Genomic DNA, 15,650 nt, shown 5'->3' with positions numbered 1-15,650 from the left:
ACAAACTCCCAGCCTACCTTTGAAGAGAGAATACATGAAATAACTACTCTCAAAAGTGAGATATTAGCCTAAGAAAAAATTCTATCGACATATTAAGAATAGTCCACAACTATTCTACACATAAGCTGTTCTGTGGCAAGTTTTAATAGTATCAAGAACGGTTGCAAAGCAAAATAAAGCAAATAAAATTTGAATAATACTTTCTAAAGTTTATAAAGTATGAAATAGAGAAATTCTCTTATGTCCTGGGGCCGGGAAGGTGGCACTAGAGGTAAGGTGTCTGCCTTGCAAGCGGACGGACCGCGGTTCAATCCCCCTGGTGTCCCATATGGTCCCCCCAAGCCAGGGGCGATTTCTGAGCACATAGCCAGGAGTAACCCCTGAGCGTCAAGCGTGTGTGGCCCAAAAACCAAAAGAAAAAAAGAAAAAGAAAAAAAAAAAAGAAATTCTCTTATGTCCTTTCCCCCCTCATTACTATGTTTGAATTTTTCATCAGAGAAAGGCCAAATAAGTCTTAACCTGACAAAAATGATAATACATGTAAATTTTTTATGTGTTCCAATGTGTTTTAACATAAAAGCTACCCAAGTAGAATGTTTCCTACAAAAAAAAAAAAGATTATTTTATCAATATGATTTGTGCCATTACAACTATTTTGAATGCATCCATGACCGTATTTACGTTCTGACAACACCATGAAAACAGGTTTGAAATATATGCGCCCATTTACAGGCAACATTTTTTTGATGAATACCTGGAAAACTGAGAGGAAAATCTATAACAAATTGGGACAATTTGAAAATAAACTAAATAGCCTATAGAATATCAATTAGAGAAAAATGTCATGAATTCATAAAATGTATGAAGATCTTATTTTCATTTACTACTATAAAATTATAAAAAACTAAAATTGATCAAAATTAAGGCAGACACCTAAGACTATACATGTCAAGAGAAATATAAACTCAGAATACATGGAATTAATGTATTTACTATAAAACTGTATTAATTTCATGTATATATGATTACTTACATGACTACTGCATATCTATCCAGTGATAAGAAAAAGCTACAATGGATTTTCAATTTTCAATAGAGTATACAGTGAGGTTAGTCCACCTTAAAGGCATGGTATTATATTTGGGTAAGGTTTCTGACTACAAATCAAAAATAAAGAGAACCTACACATACAGAAAATAATCTTTAATTTTGGGTTTGATAAAATGGTTTAAATTACAGAGCACCCTCCCAAACTCCCAAAGCCCCTAAGGCAATACACAAAAGGTAACCATAGAATTATAATTGTAAATAAAACTTTACCTTTTTAATTCAGAAAGTCTGGACTCAATAGTTTCTTGTTTTATTTGAACCTTCTGAGCACTACTTATAATTTTTGTTAAATCTTCCTGACGAATTTTGTTTTCTTCTGGTTTTGTGGATGAAACCTTTCAAACAGAAAAATTAAATTAAATACTGAACACCAGAACTGTACTTTAAAACTTTTCTATTTTAAAGGGTTTCTGTAGTCTATTCAAGAAGTGCTCCGTAGGCTCATGTGTCCGGGCTGCCCACATGTTGCTATCCCAGGCGTAAGGTATCCAAAAGGCTCAGGTATCTCCCCTCTTGAGAGGTTTCCTTCTGTACTATCAGCCTTGATGTGTACTGGGGCTCTCTCTCCTTCGGAGAAACCCTCATTCCTTGAGTTTCTCTTTCTCCTCCTCTCCCTTCCCACCTTCCTCAAGATTTTCCAAATATGCCTATGCATGAATGAACCTGGAGATTATTACGCTAAGTGAAATGAGTCAGAGGGAGAGAGAAACACACACAAAATAGTCTCACCCTTCTGTGGGATTTAATAAAAATAAGACAGTATTGTAATCATACAAAGAAAAAAATAGAGATGAGGGCCAGAAAGACCAGCCCATGATATGAAGCTTACTACAGAGTGGTAAGCACAGTTAGAGTATTGCACCAACAACTACTGTGACAATGATAGTGAGAGAGAAAATAGAATGCCTGTCTCAACGACAGGTGGCAGGAGGGGAGGGGGTGAATGGAGAACATTGGTGGCAGGAAAGCTACTCTGGTGGAGGGTGGTGTAAATTTGATGACTGAAACCCAATCATGAACATTTTTGTAACCATGGTGCTTAAATAAAGAAATTACGATTAAAAAATGTTTTTCTGAATAAAACCTGCTTTTATTCAAACAGAACAACAGCAAAAACAAACAAACAAACAAACAAAAAAAAACAAACAAATAAAAACAAGAAGTGATATTTAGGGGCCGGAGAGATAGCATGGAGGTAAGGCGTTTGCCTCTCATGCAGAAGGTCATCAGTTCGAATCCCGGCGTCCCATATGGTCCCCAGTGCCTGCCAGGAGCAATTTCTGAGCCTGGAGCCAGGAATAACCCCTGAGCACTGCCGGGTGTGACCCAAAAACCACAAAAAAAAAAAAAAAAAAAAGAAGTGATATTTAGATCCAAGCCCAGATAGAAATAAGGAAAAATTTTACTCAAAGAGGACAAGGAATAGTGTATATTTATGTGTACATATAATTGAGATATATGTTATATCTAAAACATATATTAAGTCAGTGTTAATTATATATAACATGCAGTCTATATATATATTATAATGAAGATATTACCAAGAGAAGAAATACTCTAGGGCAGGGGTCTCAAGCTCAATTTACCTAGGGGCAAAGTCGGGGTGATCGTTGAGTGCAAAGTCAGTAGTAAGCCTTGAACACTGGGGGTGTGACCCAAACTACTAAAACAAAACAAAACAAAAAAAAAAGATTCCTCTAGGGCAGGGCCAGAAATTGTTGTGTGGAGGGCCATTTGCAGCCTGCAGGCCACGAGTTTGAGACCACTGCTCTAGGGGCTATCTCATTTCCTAGTACTATTATCACATCCTATATTTAAATAAATTAGTGTTGTAATAGCTAACACACTTAGCCATTTTTTTTCATGGCTCATTACCTTTTTATTCCTGTCTTTTTATAAATTTAGTAAAATTATCTTATTCCAGAAAAAGATACTATTCAAAAATGTATTATTAAATGAATTTACTCTGGGTATTGGATCTCCAACAGTAAACTACAGTAATACTACAAAAAAAACTGACTATTCTAGCAGCTTATATTTTATAAGCTAACTACAGAGAAAGTTAGATTAAAAATGTTTACATCTCAGTCAGATGTAACTATCATTCTTCCCTCTAGGATGTGTTTGAAGACTATAGTTTAATAGGTAAGGAGAGGGGCATGGTATAGGGGAAAGAGGAACAGAGACAAAATATAAAAAAGAAAGCTTTACTAGTGTAGGTTATCACAACAATGAACATTTATGTAATTATTATCAATAGTACAAAGTTGAAGTCTTGGCCAATTTGCTATATGATAAAGCTCTAAATTAAGTCAGGTTATCAATAGCTCACCTTCCTTTTAATGTTCTCCAACAAGTCGTCCTGGCCTTGTTTGAAATAGGGATGCTGAAATTCAACAGGTCCATCTCGTTCCTGTTTCACAATTCCAGAGTCAATGTGCACTACTTTACGGAAACCATCTGAAAAGTGTTTAAAAATTTGACTATTAAGTAGAAAAGTAAAAATAAAACCAATGGTTTTTCTATTAAGTATATGTTCTTTGACCATTTGAATGGGGATAATTCAACCAGTGGCCAAATAAACTACTATTCATACTCACACATATTTAGTTGTCTCACAAAGCTTGCCATGTTATTGTGTTTGAAATATTTGGGAAGGATTTCTTTTGCAAATCTTTGTTCATCCAAAACCAGAAAACTCTGGCCATTCTGAAAAAAATAAAGGATAGTTAAGATTCAGTAGCACCACATGGCAGGCACAAAGCTTGAAACTGGGTCATCCTTCCATAATATTTTCATAAGAATTTTTATTCCTGCTAATGGAAACAAGAAACTGCAATTAACTGTTAACTGAAATTAAAATCTCTGATGCCAACTACAAAAACTTAGGACATTTTCTTATATCAAGGTAAGTACTATGCTTTTTGTGGTGAAATATTTGAAGTCCTATTGAATAAGAAATGAGAAATACAAGTATGTAGATAACATAATTACTGTTACTGGTTTAAACTGGAAGGAAATAACACAAAACTTGTAAGGAAGAAGTATTTATCAGATTTTGCAATGACATAATTATATCTTTGTATAGTCAATCAAAAACCTGGTTACTAGTACTAAGACAACAGAGTTCTTCCAAACTCCCCCAAATTTTGAAACTTATTACATTCAAAACAATAAAGTACTTAAAAAAAGTCAACAGAACAAAGAAGAGTATAATGCCTCCATAAACTTTCACATACACGATCAAACTATTTTTAACAAGACCATTTGAAATATAGTCTTCAGATTGGGGATACAACAGGTAGGACGCCTACTTTGCACATGGCTGACTTGGGCTTAATCCTTAGCACCCAATATAGTCCCCTAATCAGCAAGAGTAATCCCTGAGTGCAGAGTAGGAGTAAGCCTTGAAGACTGCCACTTGTATCAAAAAGAGTCTTCAAGAAATAATTCTGGTTAAACAGAACACATGCAAAAGAATTAAGATGAATCCTTAATGCAAAATTGATAAAAGAGCGAAATTATGAGCTAAAATATTGTTTTATAAAGTCGTCTGTGGTGATGCAGGAATTATATAAAATAAAACAATCACAAAAGGACAAACATCAAAGCCCAATTTCAGGCCCAGAGAGGTGCATGGAGACAATACAGGCACCAAACTACCACTTTCCAAAGTTTGCTAACTTCTCAAATGAGCGCTGGAAATGGATTAGGCCAAGTTTTTCAGAATGATAGGTACTGTTTAGACCTCCCTGAAGATTGTAGATGCTTCCCCATTCCACAACACTGAGTGCAGTTAGACTCTGGCAATAAATTCACAGCCCTGCAAACAGAAGCCATGGGAAAACAGAACAGAATCCCAAAGGAATCCTTTGAAGAGTCAAGATAGGAGGCATTACTTTCCCAACTTCAAACTACACTACAAAGCAGTCATAACTAGAGCAGTATGGTACTAGACTATTTTGGAAGTCTTTTTGAAAGGCAGTATGAACAGTTCTCAAAAAACTAGGGATTAATCGTCCATATGCAGAATATACATCTACACCTCTATGTTCTTTGCAGCACTATTCACAACAGCCAAAATCCAAAAACAACCCAAGTACTCAAGAACAGATGACTGGATAAAAAAGCTATGGTACATATTATTCAGTGCTAAGAAAAGATGTAGTCATGCAATTTGCTGCTACATGAATCAATCTGGAAAGTATCAATCATGCTGAGTGAAATGAGTCAGAGGGAGAGAGGGACAGCTATAAAATAATCTCACTTGTGCTGGATGTAAAGAAACATAGTAGGGAAATAATATATAAAAGGAAGAGTAGGAGAATTGGTCCTTAGTAGGCAGCTTGCCACTGGGGAGAGTGGAGAGGGAAGATAGGTAAGAGAAGGGATCACTACCACAATGAGATGGAAGTAGTCACTATGGACAAAGACTGGGTGCTAAATGTAGGTAAAACGTTATGTATCACAAACAGTATTGTGAACCACAATGCCAAAAGAAGGAGGGGTGAGGGAAAGCCTGCTATAAGGCAGGCTGGGGGAGGGGATCAGAGAAACTGGGGATATTGGTAGAGTGAAGTGTAAACTGTTGATAAAGATTGGTACTGGAACACTGTATGTGTGGAATTCAGTCATGAATAATACCAATTTTGTAATTTAGTGATTCAACTAAAAAAAAATACAGGAACTGGAGCAATAGCAATAGCATAGTGGTAGGGCATTTGTTTTGCACGCTGCCGAATCTGATTTGATACACAGCATCCCATATTGTTCCCTAAGCATCACAAGAAAAGACCCCTAAGCACAGAGCCAGAAGTGATCACTGAGCATAGCAGGATATGGCCTAAAAACAAAAGAAAACAGAAGGACAAATACCATGATTCTATTTATTTCATTCTATTCTATTATCTAAGATAATCAAATACAAAGTGAGTTGAAAGGATTGACATTGGCCAGAAAAGGAGGGAAGTGGAATTTCTTATAGTAGTAAAATGTTGATGTTTAAAAAGATAAAACATATTGGATACCTAATGACACTAACTATATACTTAAAAAGCTGGTGAGTTTCATATTATATCTTAAAACAAAAATTTTTAAAAATTAAGATAAAGGTTTCAATAAAAGAAGTGTCAAGATTCTAATGATATGCCAAAATCCTTTAAGAAAATTTAAAACTAATGCATTCAATTACCTTTCAATTAAAACTACTTTTGGATAAGAGGTGAAACTATAATACCAACAAATGTTACTAGAATTCATTTACCAAATTGTGTAACAATTGACAAGAAAAACATTAAAAACAAAGCAGAAAGCTGTATTAACTCTATCCTATACAGATGACAGAATTATAGTATTTAAAAATTATACTGTTCTACAAGGGTGCCTCTCATCCTGGACATGTGTCATGTGGATACAACCAGTCTCCAGGAGACTGGACAGTGTTAGTTCAATTCCAAACCCCAGATCCCAGACGTAGAACTGATACAGCTCCGGGCAACATCATCAGGAACTAAGCTCCATTGGGAGATTTATAACACTGCTCTGGCATCAACTTGTGCTAGTTTTGATATGACAACGAGGAAATGACAACTTGACCTAAGACCAGGTTGTCCTATCACATCACCTAACACTAAATGGAAATCAGAAGATATATTGTCCTTTGAACTGTGAAAAATAAGAGCACCAACTACAGAAAACTGACTTTGACAATCATGACTGGGCAGAACTTACCTTGGGACCAATAAGGAAGACCCTACCCTGGGGCTGTAGCCCTGGACTCATAAAAAAAATTAAAAAAAAAAAAAAAAAGATTTCGTATTACAGAGGCCCAACTTTGACAACAGAGACTGAGCAGAACCTTTGGATCCATAATATCCTAGGCTTTGGCTTAGGGACTGAACAAAAACAGGGAGCACTTGTTACAGAAGATTGAACACAACAATAATAATTGAACAGAACCTCTAGAACCGTAAAGACTTTATCCTAGAACCTGTCCTATGACCTGCACAAATACCAAGATCGCTAGCTACAGTGGCCTGATTTTCTTTTTTTTTGCATTTGTTGAAAATATTATTTTTATGTTGAAATACATATATATATTTATAAATATATATATTAATTTTTATTGTGACCAAAGTGCATTACATATCTTTCACTGCATCATTTATGGTATATAGTGACAATGAATGAGGGGCATTCCCACCACCAGTGCTGTCCTCCCTCCACCCCTGTTCCCAGTATGCATCCCATATCTCCCTCCTCTACCCCCCAGTATGCTAGTGCAACTGGTCTCCACTTTACAGCTTGTTGTAGATTGAGCATCCATTCCACCATCATTGGAGATAAAAAGAATAAGAAAAAGGGGAGAAAAATATATGATGACAACTACCAAAAAAAAGGAGAAGAGAGAAAAAGAAAAAAAAAGAAAGAAAAATGGAAGAAAAAAGAAAAAAAAATGGACCCGGCAAGTAAAAAAAATAAAAATAAATCTCTAAATAATAACCACAAGCATGAAAAAGAAAGAGAAAAGTGGAAGAAAAAAGAGAAGAAAAATAAAGTCAAAAACTAACAAATCAAATCAAAACAAGAAAAAGTATGGGTGCTGGAGTGGTGAGGTTTGGCGGTCCCGCCACTTTTTTTTTTTTGCTAGGCACAGTAAGCATTGGGGAAGAAAGGGAATTCCTGTGGCCTAAGAGATTCAGGGTTTCTCCATCCTTGAAGCATACCATCATGGGATCAACCCCTGGCTCCATAAATACTCATTACCCCATCCCAAGGGCTTTTTTGTGATGCCAGGAAAGTTTCCTCTCGGTTGTGTGTGAGAAAATCAAGCCACTGTAGCTAGCGATCTTGGTATTTGTGCAGGTTATAGGTCAGGGTCTAGGATAGAGACTCTAGGTTCTAGAGGTGCCTATCCATCGTTGTTGTGTTGTTCAGTTTTCTATAACACTTTCTGTAACACTTGCTCCCTGTTTTCGTTCAGTCCCTAAGCTGAAGCCTAGGATATTATGGATCCAAAGATTCTGCTCAGTCTCTGTTGTCCAAGTTGGACCTCTGCAGTAAGACATCTTGTTGTTGTTGTTTTTTGTGTGTCCTGGAATACAGCCTAGGGTAGGGTTTTCCTTATTAGTTCCAATGTAGGCTCTGTTCAGTCACAGTTGTCAAAGTCAGTTTTCTGTTGTTGGTGCTCTTATTTTTCACAGTTCAAAGGACCATAGCTCTTCTGATTTCCATTTAGTGTTAGGAGGTGGTAGGACAGCCTGGTCTTAGGTTAAGTTTTCCTTTCCTCTTTGTCATATCAAAACTGGCACAAGTTTGTGCCAGAGTAGTGTTATAAATCTCCCAATGGAGCTTAGTTCCTGGTGGTGTTGCCCAGAGCCATATCATTTCTACATCAGCGATCTGGGGTTTGCATTGGACTAACACTGTCCAATCTCCTGGGGACTGGTTGTATCCACATGACACATGTTCAGGATGGGAGGCACCCTTCTGCTATAAAAAGTGAGTTCTTATCCCTAGAAGATAAGATCTCATTTCTGTGTCTATGGTTTCCCCTTTTACTGTGCCCATACAAAAACGTATGGTGTCATACTGTGTTGCTGGTGCTATTCTGGGTAAGGATGACAGGCTGCACACACAGTCTCTGTCATCTGGTTTTGTTCTGAGCTTTTATCCCAGTCAAGGCTTTTTGTACCAAGCAGCACCAAAAATGGTAAGGATAGAGAAAAAAAATGTATATATTAAAATAGAACAAATAAAACTGAGTTAAAAAGAAAAGGTATTCAAATAAAACAAGTGGTGGAGAAGGCTACTTGTATATTTAGGAATACACATCTTAAGATGTATTGTTATACAGGTATTGAGCTTCCATAGGCAATATAAGACTCCCAATTAAATCTTTTGATATATTCTTGTGGGGAGTAAAAGCATAACATATAATTAATATAATACATGTAAGTCAAAGAACATTTCTGAATAAAACAATTGTTTTTATCATAATGACTTACATATCTTTCACAGTATTTTATTATAATATATATAATATATATTATATAATATTATATTAACATTGAATCAGGAGAATATCCATCACCACCAGTGTTGTCCTCCCTTCATCCCTGTTCCCAAGCATATATCCCATTCTCCCTCCTTTATCCCCCAGAATGCTAGTTTAACTAAAAGCATATATGTTAACACTAATGTAAACCATGTTTTTTTTTTTTTGTAGTTCCAGATATTTTTACTAGTGGTTTCTTAAAGGTTTAGAGTCAAAGGAGCACTGTATAAACAATGTTAGAGTGGCAATTATCATTTGTATGGGCCCACCAAAGTATGGGGGTCATGGAAAGGAAAAACTTTGGCCTAAGTACAAGGAGACCCTACCCCTGAAGTTTCCTGACATGAGACCATTTCTAGGCTTCAGGCAAACTAGTTTGTCCAATCCTGGTCATTGTCTGTAGTGCCCATACAGTTATATTTTTCAGTCTCTGTTGTTGGTATCCTGTTTCTGTATTGAAGGTCCTGGAATCTGTATATCCTACATTGAAGTCAGGATGGTGCGGAGCGGCATCTAATTTCAACTCAGAATTAAAGGGCAATGCAGAAAGCCCTGTCCAGTATGCAGGCCATTGTTTAAATCTTCTGCTTTGAAGTCATTTTTAAGACTCTTGATCAATAATAAAATTGACTTGACACCTTCAGAAAAAAATTTGGCCTGACCTGTGTTTAGGTATCTCATATCCTAATATTTAGCACTCCCATTTCCAAAAGCTTGAATATATATGCCAGAAACAAATCTTTACCCTCAAACTCCAAAACCCCACACTGAGTATGAGAGTCTGATATACAAATATAGAAATATATCAAACATCTTAGTTTATATTGGAAATAAGTCATTTTCAAGCTACACAAAAACATGTTTATTTTCCTTCCTTGAACTACACTTTTCACATCCTTTGAAATTAGGAGTGACATAACTCAATGAAAATGTAAAGCGAAATAATTCTTAAATACTAGCAATCCATTTATAATCTCAAACTGATATAGCCAAGTAAATCTTCACTTGCCTTTCATTGAACATTCCTTCTATGCAAACAGTACATCATTCATCCTGCTATACAACCCAAATCGATGTCACTTTTCTCCTCCAACTCCAATTCATCAATAAATTCTGCAGCTCTTCCTTAAAATAGGTATCAAATTCAACTACTAAGCATTTCGACTGTCACTCTTGTTTCACCCACACTATTTTGCACAGTATGTCCTAGGACATAGATATTTTTCTGGTCACTCACAAGAATGTTAATCTGCATTATAGAATGATTGGTCAAAGTTAACATATTTTATGCATAAAATTTTAATTTTTGGATTATATAAAAATTAGTGCCTCTAACTTCATTCTGTATTCTTCACACATCCCTATCATTATTAACTCATATCATCATGTCTGTTGTTAGTCTCCACTCTAAAATTACTATTGCAAAAAATAAATAAATAAATAAAAAACATAAAAAGAACACCTTAAATACAGAAATTCCACTGTTGCTAGTTTTTTTTCTTTTTTTTTTTTTTTTACTTTGTTGCTATTTAACTAGTAAGATTCAAGATTATAACAAAGAACTTTCCCTAACATTTTATAGGGGCACAAAGAAAGAAAAAAAAATCTGTGAAAGAATGAGAAAACTTCTTTAGGCAAATAATCCCTAGTTAATTCAAAATTTCATTGGGATGGAAGATACAGGACTTCCTTGATAAGCCTTACCCATAAATGCTAGTATGCTTTGAAAGAACAGATGTTATGACTCAAATTTACCTTCTGTACTCTACTTTAAAACCATTCAAAATAATCTTATAGTTAAAGCTTCAACCCCATTACATTAAAACTTTTCCAAATTAAAATGTGTTGTACTTTTAACCCAGTCTGTAATATGTTTACAAGTCATTCCTTTTAAGTATACAAGCTTATTCTGTTATGTAACCAAAATGTCGTGAATCTTTGAACTTTTCTGTAGGTCCCTCTGAGGTGAATTTTACCACTATTTGTGGTAAATTTTGTGCCATATGTGTAACCTTTTACTTTCATTTGAGAATACTCTGATAATGATTATCAGAATATCTAAGAGCCTACCCTCAACTGGTCCACAATAACTAAAAAGTCCTTTCCAAAATTTTCTCTTAATACCTGATAAATTTCTGCTGATTTGAGGAAGTCAGGAAAATAGTAAAATGCCAAAGGGCCCAGAGGTGGAACAGATGGATAAATATGTGATCTTTACTAGAAATCTCACTTCTTGGTCCTCTGAAACACAAAGGGAAAACAGAAACCTAAATTCTAATACTGGCAAGCATAAACGGAGCTTCCTTTTCTTTCCTTCTTTTATAGGGTTTATTTCAACATACACTAAGTATCAAATTTTAGTTATAGTAAAAGCTGTTCTTTCTCATTAAGAGCAAGAACTTCCATTCAACTTCTACTAAATTTTATCAAGAGGTATCATGTTTCCCAGATTGCTTCCAATCTAAACTTGTGCCCTTCCTTTTAACAGTTACATGTAAAACAGCTTTAGGTTGGCATCAGTACAATTTGTCCTTGGTTCTGAAACTAGAACACCAAATAGCAATACAAAAGTTTGAAGTTATAAGAAATATAATAAAGGATAAAAGAAAATTCCAGGGAGATAATGTGGATAAAAATAACACTCAAAAAATATTGGGAAAAGGGCACACTACATACGTTTTAAAGACTATATGGATCTAAAGACATTTCTATTTCAGTCAGCAACATTCCATATCATTTACTGTATTTTCCGGCATATAAGACGACTTTTTAAACAAAAAGTCAACCGAAAATCTGGGGGGGGGCATCTTATACACCGAGTATATCCCAAAAAATGTTTCAATATGCCGATAAACGAAAATTGTCTGAATATTGCCACAAAACAAATTTTCCAACTCGATCCTGCACCAATCACTGCAAAGCTGCTCATACTGCCTTTCTAACTCAGCCAATCCAAGCAGGCTTTTTATGTATGCAAATTAGACAATGTTCTGGACCCAAAACTGTAAAAAGCCTACTCAGACTGGCCAGAGTCAGAGAGGAAGTCTATTACAGTATAACCTTTGAACCTTTGCTTGTTGTGATTGCTCACTGTGGTACATACAGTTGCAGCACAGGAACGTTCTGTCTGATACAGCAAATATAGGCCTAAACCTATTTTTTAAATGCAAAATTAAGGGGTCGTCTTATACGCCCAGTCTTCTTATACGCCGAAAAAAATGGTAGATTGCTTAGAATGTTGTTTATTTAATTAATTATAAGAATAGGGTTGCTGGGGCTGAAGCAGTGGTGCTAGTGGTATGGCATCTGCATTGCCCTCCTAGGAGCGATTTTTGTGTCACCGGGTGTGGCCCCAAAAAACAAACAAACAAACAAGAATAGGGTTGTTAATTTTTCTAAAACTGAATTATGTATCATTATATTTGAGGAACACTAAAGTTATATTAAATATTTAATGTGGTTATATTTTAGAAATTGCAATCAGTATTTTTCTCCTTATCTTACTTATTCAAGCTAGATGAGTAAATTTTTTAATTTTCCACAAATGGGAAAAAATTGCATAAAGAACTGTTTGGTTTCCCAAAATATTAAAATGTTTTAGCTCATAGAGTAGAAATGCTAAATTAAAAAAAATAGCAACCAAAAAAAAACTTGAAGGAAACCAGAAACAACCATAAATAGCAACTTTTAAGAGATAAGTAACTATTTTGTTTCTTTTCCATTTAGCATTGTTTAAAGTGTCACCAATCATTGTTAACAAAGCTTCTGGAAAAAAAAATCTGCGGAAGAATGAGAAAACTTCTTTAGGCAAATAATTCCTACTTAATTCACTGATTCATATATTACTATTTTGATATAAAACCAAATATCGTGCCAATATGTACTTAGTGTAGAGCTACTGATGGAAAACTGATCTCAGAAATCAGAAATCGGCTAGGGTCCCGCTAATTAAAGGTTAGCTTTTTAAAATGGTTAAGAATTTAGCTTGAATTAAGTTAAACCTAATGTACTCATTTATATAAGAAATCTAAACAAATTTTCTAAATTCTTATCAAGCATAGTTCTGTCGTTATCATTTATTCCTAAGATGTCCATTATGTAGACTAAGAATTTAGTTATTCATCAGACACTACCTACCATGTCTCCACTCATAGACTTTTATTTTGATTGTTCCATCATATTAATAGAACACAAGCAGCTAGAAGTTTACTAGGCTTGTGGGATTAAATATGGGATTTAAATGAGATTAAATAAGGATGATTTTAAATTACTTTATTGGGTTTAGAACTCATAAAATGACACATTTTAAAATTTACCATGAAACCACATTTGATGCTGCTCTTTACAAGCACATTATTAAATATTCTGGCCAGTGAGGAATCATTAGACCTGTTACAGATCTGGGGCAACACATGTCAGAAAGCCCAGCCAAATCAGGCGGGGAGCAAAGTGGGTGGGGGTGGGCATAACTCCAATCAAGAAAACAAGGCAGAGCAAAGCACTGACTGCTGATCCAACCTTGTCAATTTTAATGCTTCTGATTAAATCCTTCTGACTGATGCAAAGCATGAGACATTTGTGTATTTTTTTAAGTGTATGTTGGTGGGCCCTCAGTTTCTTCCTTCTTTTCACCTTTACACAACTGTACCAAATTATCAAATGTTTTTACACACCATCCATACTCATCTTTAAGACATTAAGGCCTGAAATATAAAAACAAAAGAACACAAGTGACAGTCCACCACGGGCCTGCAAATTATCAACACTTCGCACAATCGGAATCTCTGCTTCCAGTTAGAGGAAAAGTAAACACCAAGAACACATCGCTCCAATCAGAGAAAGGGAACAACAGAAAAGGGAGGGAGGAAGGAATGAGGGTGTTCCATATTCAGCCTTAAACAGGTGCCAGGCAGCCAGTGGGCCATTTTCACTTACTCTGGTCCAGGCCTGGAACCAGAAAGGATCCTAAAGCACTAAAGCTGTGTCGCTAGAGCACAGCACTAGACACCCCCCATACACACACACACACACACATTGTTCATGAAATGAGGGCACGGGTCTCTGCTGGGGGCGATTTCCGAACGTCCAGTCCTGATTCTTGGGCTTCGAAGCTCCTCCTTTGCAACCAACCAGACGGGGTCTCCAGGTTGGTCACCTAGGCAACCCGCAGAGCTCCGTCCAGCTGAAGGAAAGAAAACAGGGCCGGGGGCAACATCAGGGAGCTCGGAGGCTCAAGCGAGGGGGCGTCGTCTCCGTTGAGTGAGTGAGTGGCCAAGCAGCGTGGCTTGTGCTTGCAGCCCAGCTGGCAGAGCCTCCGCGTCCATCCTCCTCTCACTGGCCCCCGACCTGACCCGATCTGCAAATGACTGCGAACCCTCCGCGCACTCACTCACACGAGGCGGGCCAAGAGCCTCGTTTCCTCCGTTTGTGCAGCGGCGTTGCCCGGGCCGGCCTGTCACGCGCGAAACAAGGCCAAGAACCGGCCTGGCAGCCTGTGCCCACGGACGGGCCTGGCCGGGAGCCCGGGGGGCGAGAGGAGTCGGGGCGGGCGTCGCGTGCGTCGCGTCGCGGCCGCCGGTCGGCAGGGCCCGCGCCAGCCCCTCGCAGGCCTGCGCGTGCGCCGGCTCTCCACGGCGGGCGACCGTCCCGAACCAACGGGCCGCCCCTCCCCCCGCCCGCACCTTTGCCCCGCGAGCCGCCTGCCCCCCCCGGCCTGAGGGCGAAAGCGAGCGGACGGTTCGGCCCGCCGCGGGCCGGGCCCCGTACCTGGCTCCAGGTGATGAACTCGTTGGTGTGCGTCTCCTCCACCAGCGTCCACAGTTTGCTGAGGAAAGCCGGCACGTTGGAACTCTGCTTCATTGTTCCACGAGGCCCCGGGATTCGGAATTCGATGCCCGAACGCGGCAGGCAGGCAGGCAGGCAGGCAGGCAGGCAGGCTGGGAGGCAGGCTGGAGCGGCGGCGGCGGCAACAGCGGCGGCGACGGCAGCTGCTCCCCGAGAACGCAGCCACCGCGCAGGCGCAGCTGCGGCCGGGCCCCGCCCCCCTCTCCCTCGACCCCCTCCAGGCCCTGAGAGGAGGCGGCTGAGAGGCCCGGCGGCTGCACGTGACGGTCGGCGCTGCTCTCCCGGCCAGAGTGCCTAGAGCCCGCACCGGCCCCTCTCCGGCCGGCCCCCTCTCCGGACCAATCACAAGCGCCGGTTTCACCACGGAGAAAAGCGATTGGGTGGTGTGGAGCAGGAGGCGGGATCAGGTGGGGGAATGGGGAGGGGGAGCGCGTCCTTTGCCGTTGGCCTTTTCTACCCCAGCCGCCTCCTGCTTAGCGAGCTGACTTTTAGGCTTCGGCTAGGGCAGTGCTTCTCAACTCTTTTCTGTCATGCCCCCCTAGGAAGAAGAAAGCATTTTTCGCGCCCCCCCCACGCGACTGTAAATAGTATCTTTATTTTAAAAAAAACTTGAACCTGCAAAACAAAAATATCTAAAATA

The 15,650-nt window shown here is 38.4% G+C and overlaps 1 protein-coding gene across 2 annotated transcripts in view; it reads right to left on the bottom strand.

Annotated features, from left to right (window-relative positions):
• HSF2 (heat shock transcription factor 2) overlaps positions 1-15,169 on the bottom strand; it is a 38,130-nt gene extending 22,961 nt beyond the window's left edge. For both annotated transcript variants that reach the window (XM_049771111.1, XM_049771112.1), the window contains exons 1-4: positions 14,933-15,169; positions 3,711-3,819; positions 3,443-3,570; positions 1,321-1,445 (exon numbers count right to left, since the gene is read on the bottom strand). In XM_049771111.1, coding sequence (XP_049627068.1) covers positions 1,321-1,445; positions 3,443-3,570; positions 3,711-3,819; positions 14,933-15,025 — 455 coding nt within the window. In that variant the 5' untranslated portion in view covers positions 15,026-15,169. The remainder of the gene's footprint in view (positions 1-1,320; positions 1,446-3,442; positions 3,571-3,710; positions 3,820-14,932) is intronic.
• Between the last annotated feature and the right edge of the window lie 481 nt (positions 15,170-15,650).

The sequence above is a fragment of the Suncus etruscus genome, chromosome 4 (genome assembly GCF_024139225.1).
Source record: "Suncus etruscus isolate mSunEtr1 chromosome 4, mSunEtr1.pri.cur, whole genome shotgun sequence".
In the NCBI taxonomy this organism is placed as follows: domain Eukaryota; kingdom Metazoa; phylum Chordata; class Mammalia; order Eulipotyphla; family Soricidae; genus Suncus; species Suncus etruscus.
This window is presented reverse-complemented; position numbering and strand designations above follow the sequence as displayed.